The 13,234-nt window shown below is 58.1% G+C and overlaps 1 protein-coding gene and 1 long non-coding RNA gene across 5 annotated transcripts; one reads left to right on the top strand and one right to left on the bottom strand.

The window, feature by feature from the left end:
- Nucleotides 1–2,882: 2,882 nt before the first annotated feature.
- Nucleotides 2,883–8,216, bottom strand: LOC122468183. 4 transcript variants are annotated; one of them, XR_006293146.1, is made up of 3 exons: nucleotides 7,244–8,216; nucleotides 6,772–7,130; nucleotides 2,883–3,402 (listed from the first exon to the last, which is right to left on the bottom strand). It is a non-coding gene; the product is annotated as an uncharacterized LOC122468183 (long non-coding RNA). The 4 variants fall into 4 exon arrangements; XR_006293148.1 differs by having other exon boundaries at nucleotides 6,772–7,133; nucleotides 7,335–8,216; XR_006293149.1 differs by having other exon boundaries at nucleotides 7,335–8,216.
- A 1,466-nt stretch (nucleotides 8,217–9,682) lies between these two features.
- Nucleotides 9,683–12,719, top strand: MEX3B (mex-3 RNA binding family member B). The gene is given in 4 exon segments (XM_043554617.1): nucleotides 9,683–10,326; nucleotides 11,176–11,964; nucleotides 11,967–12,149; nucleotides 12,152–12,719. Coding segments are annotated over 4 exon segments (1,737 nt in total). The 5' UTR covers nucleotides 9,683–10,034; the 3' UTR covers nucleotides 12,625–12,719.
- Nucleotides 12,720–13,234: the final 515 nt, after the last annotated feature.

The following is a 13,234-nucleotide window of genomic DNA, read 5'->3' as shown; positions in this document are numbered from 1 at the left end:
GCTCCACACGTGCTCGAGACCCCCTTGTGGTGCGGGACGGGAGGCACGGATCACGGCCAAGGCCAGCTCTCCCCGTGTGGCCAAGGACTGGGGCAGAACCGCACAGAGGCTGGGGGCTCTGAATTCTAACCTGGCCTTCCAGATCATTATGAAGGTCTATTTGTCTAGGTAGGAGGTTACAACATATTATGTACAGCAGGTGATACCTCGACTCATAACTTTTAAATATGTAGCGATAGGGTGTGGGAGCAAATGTTCGCGTGTGTGTATAGTTGTAAAATTTTGCTGGCGTCACATCATGATTAAGTGGGAGAAAAGTTTTTTTTTAATGTTTATTTTTGAGGGGGGAGGGGAAGGGGCAGAGAGAGAGGGAGACCCAGAATCCGAATCTGAGCTGTCAGCATAGAGCCCGACGCGGGGCTCGAACTCACAGACCTCAAGGGATGGTTAACTGACTGAGCCACCCGGGTGCCCCGGAAGAAATATTTTTAAGTTCTTTGCCCATTTTTCCATTGGGTTATTGTGTATTTGTTTTGTTTTTGGTATTTGGTATTGTATGATTTCCTTATATAGTTTGGATATTAACCTCTCATCAGGCATGTGGTTTGCAAACATCTCCCTCATGCCGCCTTCTCGTTCTGTTGGTGGTCCCCTTTGCGGTGCAGAAGCCTTTAGTTTGATGTAGCCCCGCTTGTTTGTTGCTGCTTTTGTTGACTCTGCTTTTGGTGTCCTATCCGTGCCTTCGTTGCCAAGACCAGATGAAAAAAAAAAGGGGGGGGCTAATGACTCGAATAGACATTTCTCCAAAAACGACACACAGATGGCCAGCAGACACGTGAAAAGATGCTCGACGTGACTCATCGCCAGGGAGATGCAAATGAAAACCACCATGAGATACCCAGTCATGCCCGCGAGGACGGCTCTTCTAAAACAAACAAAGCAAAACAGAAGAAAGTTCTGGCAATTCTATGGCGAGAAAATGTGGAATGCACGTAAATTAGAGCATCGGTCAGGCTTAAGGAAGGAAGGAAATCCGTTTGTGACGACGCGGCTGAATGTGGAGGACGCTGCACTAAGTGAAATGAGTCCATCACAGAGGAGGGAATACTGCGTGGTTCCCCCTGGAGGACTCTGCCAGGGTCAGACTCAGAAGCAGAGAGCGAAACGGAGGTTACCGGGGTCCGGGAGGAGGAGAAGATGGGGAGATGTCCAACGGGCACAAGTTCCAGTTATGCAAGATGAACCCGTTCTAGATTTCTGCCGTGCCCCACGGCACCTGTGGGGAACAACACGGTGTCGTGCGCTCAGAAACTTCAGGGGCTGGATCTCATGCTGTTCTCACCGCAGACAAAAGGGACAGCAGGAAACTTCTGGGGGCGACGGATACATCCATCGTCAGGACCGCGGGGACAGTGTCACAGGTGCGTGGACACGTGCAAAGCCGTCAAATCGTACACCGCACACGTGTCCCGGTTTCTGTGTCTCCGTTATTTCTCACCAAAGGGGTTTTTAAAAAAGCAAGAGAGCTCGCGCTTGGACGGCTGGGTGTGCCTGCCGCTGGCCAGCTCGGGCTGTTTCCTCTGGGCCAAAGTAGAAGTTAGTCCCCATTTCACTGGATTGACATTATTGAATGACAGCACCAGCATCATCCTAGTATGTAATAAGTGCTCAAAAATATCACATCTTATTCTGCCTTAGTTTACTTCGTGCATGAAAACATCTTCTCAGCTCGTCAGTTATGTACTTTGAGGCCACAGATGAAGTCCTCCGCGTCGCAAGAATTGCGGGTCCCCCCTTTGCAAGTTGCTTGCACCACGGTCTGTCCTCCGTGGCTGTTGTCAGAGTCGTGATGTGACACAAACGCCTGTCGGTCGGCTCGTCAACGTGCTGTTCCCTTGCAGATGCCCCACCCTGGGTCACCCCGCTGTGTTCCCCGTCCCCCAGCCCGGTGCCCGTGGGACAGACACGCCGGTATCCGCCGCAGCCTCGTACCGTCTCGCACCGGCTTCTGGACGTCCTCTCCTCGGAACGGATGACACACTCTTGTCCATCCGCGGTCGTAAGAGGGGCTAACGTCTGGTGTCGTGACAGCTGCTCCTAGCCCCCCTTGGTTCTTCTGTGATCTTTCAGATGAACTTCCGAAAGATTCCGTGCCCCCCACCTCCCAAAACGGTTGTCTTTTGACTACTGTATAAACTTCTAATTATAGGGGCGCCTGGGTGGCTCAGTCGGTTGAGCGTCCGACTTCGGCTCAGGTCATGACCTCGCGGTTTATGAGTTCGAGCTCCGCGTCGGGCTCTGTGCTGACAGCTGGGAGCCTGGAGCCTGCTTCGGATTCTGTGCCTCCCCCTCTCTCTGCTCCTCCCCGACTCATGCTCTATCTCTCTCTGTCAAAAATAAATAAACACTTAAAAAAATTAAAAAAAAAATTTAATTCTAACGATAAATTAATCCTTAAAGAATTAGCCTAATTAGAACATCTTCCCATCCGTCGTTTGTCTCGTCCTCATTCACTCACATAACATCTGCATTGTACAGTTTACCACATCTGAGCACCAACCGTAATGTTATTCACCTAACAGTTTTGCTCAGATTGACTTCCTTTCAAAACATACATACCAACTTCCGCTTCTCCTTGCCTTGATCACTGAATTCCAAGGTTTCATATACTAAATATGATTTTGTAACGCAATTAAGATGAACGGATAATAGTTAAAACAGACCCATCTGTGTGCCCCCCAAGGTCACCACTGGCCCGCCTCACACCGGCCAGTCCCGCCCCGGAGACCACGGCCAGGGCCTCGGCAAGGTCAAGTTCTCCCTGAGAACCCCTCCCCATCTCTTTGCAGCGGGCCGAGCAGCCTCCTTCTCTCTCTTCCTTCTGACCTGTCGGTATTTGTTTTATTTGGTTGTTATACACTTTTTGTATGCTTTGTCGTGTTTGGTTTCACGCTTTCCACTTAACGATGCTTCTTAACACGTTCCTGCTTGGAGACCCCATCTTCTTTCTTTCTTCGGAGTCGTGGAATTTACATCATGGCCTCCGTGTTACCTCTTCTGTTAGGTTGGTGCTCACGCCTCCCGAAAGGCATTCTCGCATTTGTGTTTCTTTGCTTGTTAGAGCCCATGAATCTCCGTATCCTCGTGTATACGTTTTACTACAATGACAGCTGTGGAATTTAAATAAAGCTGTAGGTTTGCTTTATCAGCATAACAAAAACGATTCTATTATTAGCTACAATTTTAATAGCTCTGCTGACATAATTTTTATCTTTTGAACTGAAATGCGCAGGGAAGAAATCATTTTAGCACGAAGCTAAGCTGGCTAGTCATTCGGAGTTAGTTGTGAGACGGTCACAGTGGCGTTTCAACTGACTGGCATCTCGACTTGTCACGGTGATGCTGAAAAGGCAAAAATTCTTCAGGTTATAAAGGTATTTCTTTTTTTTTTTTTTTTTTTTTTAAGTAATGAGAACAGAGAAGGTGGGGTCATACAAAATGCTGGAAAAGATTAGAGCTTTAAATCCTTTTCTGCTCTGTGTTCTGTCACTTTAGAAGAGGACGAACATGGAACCCTCGTCCCTCAAGTGTGTCGCCATCCCACTGGCGAGAAAGAAGGGTAGCCCGCCTTTGTTGCCCCAGTAAGGACTAATATTCCTATGTTACAGATGAGAAAACCAAAGCTAAGAGACTAGCTGACCAGTCGAAGGTCAACAGACTGAGGAAAACTCAAAACGTCACCCCTGATCCGGTGCACCCGTCTACGCAGCCAGTGCGTGCAGCCGTTGTAGACGTCCCTGATCAAGTGGTCCTCGCGTTTCTGGGAGGCGGCCCGCCCCATCTGCAGGCAGCTCCCAGTTCAAGGCGGCTCCTGTCCTCTGCTGGTATCTGCCTTCCAGAAGCATCTACCCTTGTCTCCCCCACCCCGCACTGTACTTTCACAGAAGAAGCCTCCCATTGAGAAAAGTTCCTAAGTATCGGAGAACTATCGGTCCCTCCACGTTCAGGGCTTTCCCACTTTTGATCTTTCAAACTCCATTTCCTGAGCACTCAGGATCGTGACCCGCTTCAACTTTTATTTAATTTGGTGTTATTGTTTTCTGTCATCCTCAAGTCTGATGAATAACTACTTTTAGCCCCGAGACTTTCCTCTGTTGCCAGAGGCCTGGAATTTGGTTCATTGGTTGGTTGGAGTTGGGGGTCTGGGGTCGCTGGGTTCCAATCCTAGTTCCCAGAATGGGACCTTTCTGGAACAGAAACGGCCATCGCAGCTTATCAGTACACCGTGAGAGCTGACACTGTCCGGGTGTTCAGCATGGTGACTGACTCGTGCCATATGTCAGCACGTGGTGTTTTATTTTGTTTTACTTCCATGGCACGGAAGTCCTGCTAGGAGCTTCGTGCGGGGCTGGGGCCACGGAGCTGTGGCTGCCTCACCACCTCCCCCACACAGGGTCCGGCAGCTCCCGGAGCCTTCACCTCGGGGCCCCGTTTAGTTCAGGGAAAGGGGGCTGGGAGCGAGGGGGCTGAGACCGCCTTCCTGCAGATGCCTCGCAGGACGGCCCCCACCTGGACTTGGGAGGCAGCTGTCCTGTTCCTCATAGGTTTGACAACAGCAAATGTGACTGAGCCTACCCCACGCCGGCTCAGGACACGCAGAGGGGTGAGCTAGGGGCAGCCTCGATTTCCTTGAGTTACTTGAGAAAGAATGAGCACTTCACGTGGGAAGTGAGGGCTCCGGGTCCCCAGTCCAGACCCACACTGTCAACGAGCCTGTGAGTCTGGGCCAGCCGCTTCCCATTCCTCCGCTCCCTGCCACATAAAAGTTTGGGACCACACACTTGCTGGCATCCTGAGGTTCTAACCACCTGCTAGAATTCATCAGTTCATAGAAAGGGGTTCCACCTGAGAGTCTGGGGTCAAGTGGAGGATTCCACGGGTCCATTTCATCCCTGCTCAGGAAGAAGAAAGGGCACCTCCTTCCCGAAGGTCGGCGGGCCTCCGGGCTCCCGGAGTTCCTGTGTATCTTCAAGGTTTTAAAATTACCACCTCTGGTTCCTATTCCTCTCCGACATTGCAGAATGGTTATTACTGATGATTAACCAAACGAACGTTTAAATTTTAGAAGTCAAGCCACTCTTAAAGGCCCATTTTATACAATTTATGACACTTTCTCCCTCTCTACCCTCATAATTCCGAAAGCTTTTATAAGTATAAATGTGTGCTAGGATTCGCTTTAGGTTTTTCCCTTCTATTTACAGCAGGTACGGGTGCTTTTGGTTTTATTAAGCATTTTAGCGCTGTTTAACTTTTAAACTAAGCATGTATCGCTTTTACTTTTTAAAATTTTTTTTTCCAACGTTTTTGTTTTTTTATTTTTGGGACAGAGAGAGACAGAGCATGAACAGGGGAGGGGCAGGGAGAGAGGGAGACACAGAATCGGAAACAGGCTCCAGGCTCCGAGCCATCAGCCCAGAGCCCGACGCGGGGCTTGAACTCACGGACCGCGAGATCGTGACCTGGCTGAAGTCGGACGCCTAACCGACTGCGCCACCCAGGCGCCCCAGCATGTATCGCTTTTAAAAACTAATCCAATAAAGACGCTCAGAACTTGAGACATGAAAATAAAACGTGATCCCGCTATTTAAAGAACCATCATGAAAATGCCGACGTATTGCTTCCCGGCCTGTTCATCTGCCTCTCCTGATGCTTCCTGCGGATTTAGTAACATACGCGCCTCTTATCTCTTTCTGTTCGTCCAACCCAAGGACAGCATTTCCCATATTATCAAAACATTCTTCAAAAACGTTGTGTCCATGTTACATACATGTTAACAACAGGACATCAAAAACCAAAATGCTTTCAGGCGCCCTCACCCACGTGGGCGGTACAGTCCCGTGAGGGACGCAAGGCTCGAAGTGTTTCCCACCTCCAATTGAGGATCCACACCTCAGAGGTGGGACGGAACTTGGGTGGTTCCGCTCACAGGCTCGGGTACCATTTATCAGCTGTGTGACCTGGAGCCCAACAGAGAATCTGAGATTTATTGAGTCTAAAGGTCACGTCACCATAGGGGTCCTGCTTAAGGAAAAGAATAAAGACCTCACTCTTGAAAACTTTACTAAAACGTGATCCTGTGAATAAATTGCTTTCACCCCTCCCATGGCCATGCAAAGGCCCCGTGCACGCGAAGAGCCCAGAGCTCAGGCTTCACTTGCTTCAAGATAAATAAATCTGCCTCCGCTTGGGCAAGAGACTTAACCTACCTTCATCTGCAAAATGGAGACAACAGAAGTGACTTTACCTTTTCTTAATTTGGGACAACTGAAATTCTCGATTACATTACCAGACCACACTCTGCACTCGGCAAGCTCCTTTCTTTTGCTAATAATAATAATAAAACAAAACAAAACAAAACCATGGCCACCTCGGGAAGTTCTTGGGGAAAGCGTCCTGTATCGGGAAAAGTAATTAAGCTCTGGGGTCCTAAAGGAGCCTGGGAAAGTCTAGCCAAAAACTAGGGAGGTGGGTCTATTTAAAAACAGAACCGGACTTTGCAAGTTTTATCATGTCTTGGCTTATTAAATCCACTAATTGAGAATTAAATTTTCCAGATTGTTACTTTTATAACAGCACTCGAGTGTCAGAAAATCCCCTGACCGGTCAGCACAGGATACAAGTAGAGAAGATACGAAGTGACTGTGGGTTAAGCACCACCCCACCCCAAACTAAGTACGTTTGCTTAGTGCTTTGTAATTTACAGCGAGTTACCTTTCACCGTCATTATCCATCGGCTCAAACAACCCCCCGAAGGCAGGTGGGACGCTGGATACTAGCCTCTTCTCAGAGACCAGCGTGCTGAAGCTGAGCTCGGCTGGGGGGTCGGATCTGTCAAACATCACCCTCCTAGACTCTCAGGAGGCCCTTCGATTTTGTGGGCGTCTACAGAAAACCACCCGAACTTTGCACAGGTGTTCCTGAAGCACTCTGGTCTACGGAGGGCGGCCCGGGCTGCACCTGACCACAGGCAGCTCTCCATGCATCCGTCGGGTCGGAGTTTGAGCTGATCCTCCAAGTGGGCTCAGATGTGTGACTTCATGGAACACCTGCAGTTACGGCCGGGTGCAGATCTGCTGGGGGAGAAGGACACCTGTCAGTTCCACAAAGTGTCACACACACCGTCCTGGGAATGACCCAAGGACCCCAGGGACTCTCAACAACATGGGTTTCTGATTTAACCCACCTGAAATCTTAACACTGCAGGTAGGAAGGCAGGATGTGTGCAGGCCTGTCCCCCTGCAGGAGCAACCCTGGGTGGGGGAGCCCCCATTTACCTGTGTGCGGGCCTCACTAACAGTGGACGCTGAGGAACAACTTTACTTTTCATGGTGTTGTTTGAAAAAGGAAACCCCACTTGGCCCAATCGGGAGGTTATTAAATTCCTGGAAACGGAGCTGAGAGGCCAGCAAAAAAGCCTGTGGTGTTGGCAACATGTAAACGCGGAGGCCCTGGGAGTCCTTTCCCTGTCTGCCCTGGCCTTTATAGGCCCTGTGCAAGGCCATTCCCGGCCAGCACCCTCTCCACGGAGAACCTCCTTCCTCCGGGCACCCCCTCCTCATCCACAGATGAGTGGGACGGGAGCCCACAAACCAGGTTGAAAAAGACAAGAATTCACTAGAGTACTAGGCGGTGGCTCTCCAGAGGACTTGCCACCGCCTCTGCCCCTTCTCTCTCCCTCTCTCTGTCTCACGCACACCCCGGACTCAGGGAAGCTGACACAAACATCCTGACGAAATAACCACTCTGAGCGCCTTCTAAGCCTCATTTCCCCGAGGAAATAATCAGCACCTCTTCTCCAAGACAGCTCCAGGTGAGCAAGAAGGGAACACCTTCCCGTGCTCAAAAGTAAAGGCGTTTGCGGCACTGCCCACTGATTCCCGAGCGCGCTCGCATCTACTGTCACAGTTAATTCTCCGAACCCACGAGGTGGCCGGGGCAGGTACGACCTGCCCCCTCCTTTCACGCATGGCACCCCGGGGCCCGGGCGCTCGCGCTCCTCCCGGGCTCACGCAGGGAGAGAACACCCGGGAGCCTCCGCCTGTGCGCCCCGAGCTCGCCCCGCGGCACCGGCAGGCCCCCCGCGTGGGCCCGTCCGCGGTGGCGGCCACATGGCCGCATTGTCCCGCGCGCGCGTCCCGCCGAGCCGCGCGGACGCCGGCGCTCTCCGCCAACCGCAGCCCCCGGCCGCCCTGCCGAACCGCAGCCCCCGGCCGGCCGGGCGCGGGGACGCGGCGAGCCCGGGGGCGCCGGGAACCACGAAGAGGGGCGCGCGCGGGGCCCGAGGGGGCGTCGGCGCCCGTGGCTGCGCAGGGGGCGGACCGGGCGGCGGCCGGCGGGCAGGCGGTGAGCCCCGGCCCGGCCCCCAAAGCCTTCTTTCTTCCCTCGCGCTCGGAGGCGGCCGCGGGAGCTCCGGAAGGGGGCGCAGCTCGCCGTCCCCCTCCGGCCGGTCCGGGCGCGCCCTCCCTCCGCCGCCAACTCCACCCCGAGAAGCGCACAAAGAACGGCGGGGCGGCGGGCGCACACCTCCCGTCGGGGCGGGGCCGCGGGAGGGGCCGGCGCACGCTCCGCCGCGCCCGCCTTAAAGGGCCCGCCCGCTCCTCGCGCGCACCGCGCATGCCCGGCCGCGGGGCGGGGAGGGACCCGAGAGCGGCGCGCGCACGCCCGCGCCGCCCGCCGGAGCCATGGCCGGCGTCCCCGCGGTGGCGGCGCGGCGCTCGTGCACGCGTCGGCGCCCGCGGGGGCTCGGCCGGCGCGCGGGGCGTGTGCAGGACCCCCGCCCCGCGCCTTCCGGAGGTCGCCGGCCGCAGGGCGGGCCAGGCCCGCGCTGCGGCGGGGTTCCGGCTCTCCGATCCGCAGTTTCGGGGCCACTTGGACGGAGTGCTGCCCGGGGGGACCGAACTGCGGGCGCGCGCGCGAGGAGCGATGCGGGCGGGCCTATGCCTTTGTGTCTCCTGCGCTCCCGCGCAGGTGGGCAACCCGCGCCAGGAGCCACTTCGCCAGTGCGCACCGGGACCCCGAGTCCCGCTTTCCGTGTCCGAGGACTCGGACCGCCCTTTGGGGCGGACAATAGACCCTTCTCCCAGTGGCACCGTGGGCTCTAGGGGTGGCTTATTTGGGGACGCTAACGGGACTTTCGCAGGACCGCTCGCTCAGAGCCGGGCCGCTGGCAGCAGAGTTGGGCGCGTTTTCCTTTCTCAATCGCGCGAGGGAGGAGATCTGGGGACAGACTGTCCTCGGCCGATAGGTACGCGCGAGTGTCCCGAGCCTGCCGGTCCCGCATTAGACAACAAAGAGAGGCGTTAGCGGCGGCGGGGGAGGGGCGCGGCCGGGAGGAGGACGGGGCGGGCTGCGGCGAGCGCGGGGGTGGGGGGCGCTCGCTCTCCGCTCGCCCTGACCGCGGCCTCCGCCCGCCCCCGGCCCGGCGCGCGCCAATCGCCTCCCCCAGCGATAGTGTCAGTAGCATTGTAGTGTCAGCTCCCGCCGGTGACGTTGCGCCTCCCTCGTCCCCCTCCGGAGCCGTCTGGCTGCAGAGGCTCAGTCAAGAGGCGGGGAGGAGAGGAGGAAAAAGCGCTGAGTGAGGGCGGGCGGGCGGGCGGGAGGGAGGGAGTGGAGGAGCCGGGGAGGGGCTCCTTAAAGAAACGCTGCTGTCGCTCGCCTGCTCGCTCCTCGCTCGGCATTGTGGCCAGCCAGCCGGGCACTCGGGGGGTACGCGCGGCCGCCGCTCGAGCTTTGCCCCCACCCCACCCGCCGGCAGATCTGGGGTGGGGACCCAGGCGGGGGCTCCTGCAGCCACTGCCCGGCGCGGACCGCACCGAGCGCCCCACTCCTCCCGGCGCCGAGAAAGGAGCAACGGAGCCCTCTGCAGCCGGCCGGCCTCCCCGCCCCTGACCACTAGCTTCCCGGCTGCCTTTGTGGCCGCAGCTTCTCGCCGCCGAGCCGAGGGCCGGCGGGGGCGCGGCGCGCACGGCCGAGCGATGCCCAGCTCCCTGTTTGCAGAGCTGGAGCGCAACGGCAGCGGCGGCGGAGGGGGAGGCGGCGGCGGCGGCGGCGGCGGTGGCGGCGGCGGCGGCGGCGGCGGCGGGGGAGAGACCCTGGATGACCAAAGAGCCCTGCAGCTCGCGCTCGATCAGCTCTCCCTGCTGGGGCTGGACAGTGACGAGGGCGCCTCTCTGTACGACAGTGAGCCGCGCAAGAAGAGCGTGAACATGACCGAGTGCGTGCCGGTGCCCAGTTCCGAGCACGTCGCCGAGATCGTGGGGCGGCAAGGTGGGTCCGGCAGGGATGGGGAGCTGGGGGTGGGGTGGGGGTCTCGGGCCACCGCCCCGCGGGGAGGGCGCGGGAGGGCTCGGGATCCGCGGCGCCCGCGAGCCTTGACGAGAGAGGAAGAGCCGCGCGAGGGGCCGGCGCCCCAGACAAAGAAAGTGCAGGCAGGCTGTCTCCCGGAGCCGCGCCGCTGCCACGGCGGGATGCACTTCATCCTGCTAAAATCACTGCCTTCTCCCCTAGCGCCCCCCACCCAACCCACCCCGGGAAATAGAATTTAAATATAAGATGCTTGGGGGAGGGGGCCTTTGATGGGTCCTTTGGGAGGGGGAGGAGGAGGAGTGAGCATCGGATGGGAGGAGGATTCTGGATTTCTGCAAAGCGGAATGGAGCCCAGAGGAGGAACAATGGGTCCCGGGACTGCCCCCCCCCCCCTCCCATCAGTCCCCCAGCTCTGGTGGTGGTGGTGGGGGGGCGGATCGCGGCTCCGGCCCTCTTCCCCGGACCCCTTCGCCTCGTCTTCAGGGCGGACGGCGCGCCCCGCTGGATCCTAGCGGCATCTCCCCAGCTGACTTTTTCTGGGATTCTCGGGTTTGCTCGGGACGACTGCAGTCACCGGGGGAGGGCTGGGCAGCCAATGGGCTGTTCCTCGAGCGCCTCGCGGGTGGAACCCGCTTCCCAGCCGGTGGCGTGGCCCGGGGTCAGTGAGGGAGCCGCCCCCTTTCCGCCCAAAGCGTGTCCTGCCGTCCCGCAGCCCTGGGCGCGGGCGGTCCCAGGTCTCCGCGGTTACCCCGGGATAATGGGCGTGTCTGTCTCTCTCTCCCACTCCCTCCCCTGCACCCCGGCTCCCAGGTTGTAAAATCAAAGCGCTGCGGGCGAAGACCAATACTTACATCAAGACCCCGGTTCGCGGGGAGGAGCCTGTCTTTGTTGTGACGGGCAGGAAGGAGGATGTGGCCATGGCTCGGAGGGAGATCATCTCTGCCGCGGAGCACTTCTCCATGATCCGCGCCTCGCGGAATAAGAACACGGCGCTCAACGGCGCAGTGCCCGGGCCGCCCAACCTGCCTGGACAGACCACCATCCAGGTGCGGGTGCCCTATCGCGTGGTGGGGCTCGTGGTGGGGCCCAAGGGCGCCACGATCAAGCGCATCCAGCAGCAGACGCACACGTACATCGTGACGCCCAGCCGAGACAAGGAGCCGGTGTTCGAGGTGACCGGCATGCCTGAGAACGTGGACCGAGCTCGCGAGGAGATCGAGGCACACATCGCCCTGCGCACGGGCGGTATCATTGAGCTCACGGATGAGAACGACTTCCACGCCAACGGCACGGATGTGGGCTTTGATCTGCATCACGGGTCCGGCGGGTCCGGCCCGGGCAGCCTCTGGAGCAAGCCCACCCCCAGCATCACGCCCACCCCCGGCCGCAAGCCCTTCTCTAGCTACCGCAACGACAGCTCCAGCTCGCTCGGCAGCGCCTCCACAGACTCTTACTTCGGCGGGGGGACCGGCGGCAGCACAGCCGCTACCCCGCGCCTAGCGGACTACAGCCCCCCCAGCCCCGCGCTCAGCTTCGCCCACAACGGGAACAACAACAACGGCAATGGATACACCTACGCGGCGGGGGAAGCTTCCGTGCCTTCCCCGACGGCTGTCCCGAGCTACCGCCCACCTTCGACCCGGCCCCCGCCCCCCCCCCGCCTGGGGCGCCCCTGCTCTGGGCTCAGTTCGAGCGGTCCCCGGGGGGCGGACCTGCGGCGCCCGTCTCCTCTTCCTGCTCTTCCTCCGCGTCTTCTTCCGCTTCGTCCTCCTCGGTGGTCTTTCCGGGGGCGGCGCCAGCGCGCCCTCCAATGCCAACCTGGGGCTGCTGGTGCACCGCCGGCTGCACCCGGGCACCAGCTGCCCGCGCCTCTCCCCGCCCTTGCACATGGCGCCGGGGACGGGCGAGCACCACCTGGCGCGCCGGGTGCGCAGCGACCCGGGCGGAGGGGGCCTGACCTACGCCGCCTATGCCAACGGGTTGGGGGCGCAGCTGCCGGGCCTGCAGCCGTCGGACACCTCCGGCTCGTCGTCGTCGTCCAGCTCCTCCTCCAGCTCCTCCTCCTCGTCGTCGGGGCTGCGGCGGAAGGGCAGCCGCGACTGCTCCGTGTGCTTCGAGAGCGAGGTGATCGCCGCGCTCGTGCCCTGCGGCCACAACCTCTTCTGCATGGAGTGCGCCAACCGCATCTGCGAGAAGAGCGAGCCCGAGTGCCCGGTCTGCCACACCGCGGTCACTCAGGCCATCCGCATCTTCTCCTGAAGGCGGCGCGCGCCTGCGCGCACCCCGCGGGGAGGGGGGGGGGAGAAGGGGGACCCCCCCCTCCCCTCCCCTCCCCTCCCCTCCCCTCCCCTCCGGCCTCACTCCCCCCACCCCCACCCTGTCCGCGCCCACCCGCCGCCTTGGTGCCCCACCTTCTTCCCCCCCCCCCCCCCCCCCCCCGCCCTGCTCTCACTCTGAGGTCCAGAGGAGCTTGGAAAGCTGTAGTATCCGCTCATTTTTAAAATGTAATTTTTAAACAAAGGAACTTGCCAGGATATCTGCATCAAGAGTACTGTAGCCTGGGAAGCCTCTGATCTGAACCACCTGAAATGCATGCTCTATAAATAATAGGAACGGCGACATTCTAGTCATGATAGTTTTTACACTGTACTTAATAGGAAGCTTCCAGAAGAAGAAGACCCCACAAGTTTTCCATTTTTCTTAAAGTAGGAGAAAAAAGAAAAAAAAGAACAATAATTATTATGATTAAGATGGTAATAATAGTGCTTATGGGATGTGTGGACTGTTTTACGTGTGTTCCCCTCTGTGGCTGGGTTCCTCCGATGCTTATTCTAGAACACAGTGGATCCTTTTTGAATGTTGTGGAAGG

The sequence above is a fragment of the Prionailurus bengalensis genome, chromosome B3 (genome assembly GCF_016509475.1).
Source record: "Prionailurus bengalensis isolate Pbe53 chromosome B3, Fcat_Pben_1.1_paternal_pri, whole genome shotgun sequence".
Lineage (NCBI taxonomy): Eukaryota > Metazoa > Chordata > Mammalia > Carnivora > Felidae > Prionailurus > Prionailurus bengalensis.
This window is presented reverse-complemented; position numbering and strand designations above follow the sequence as displayed.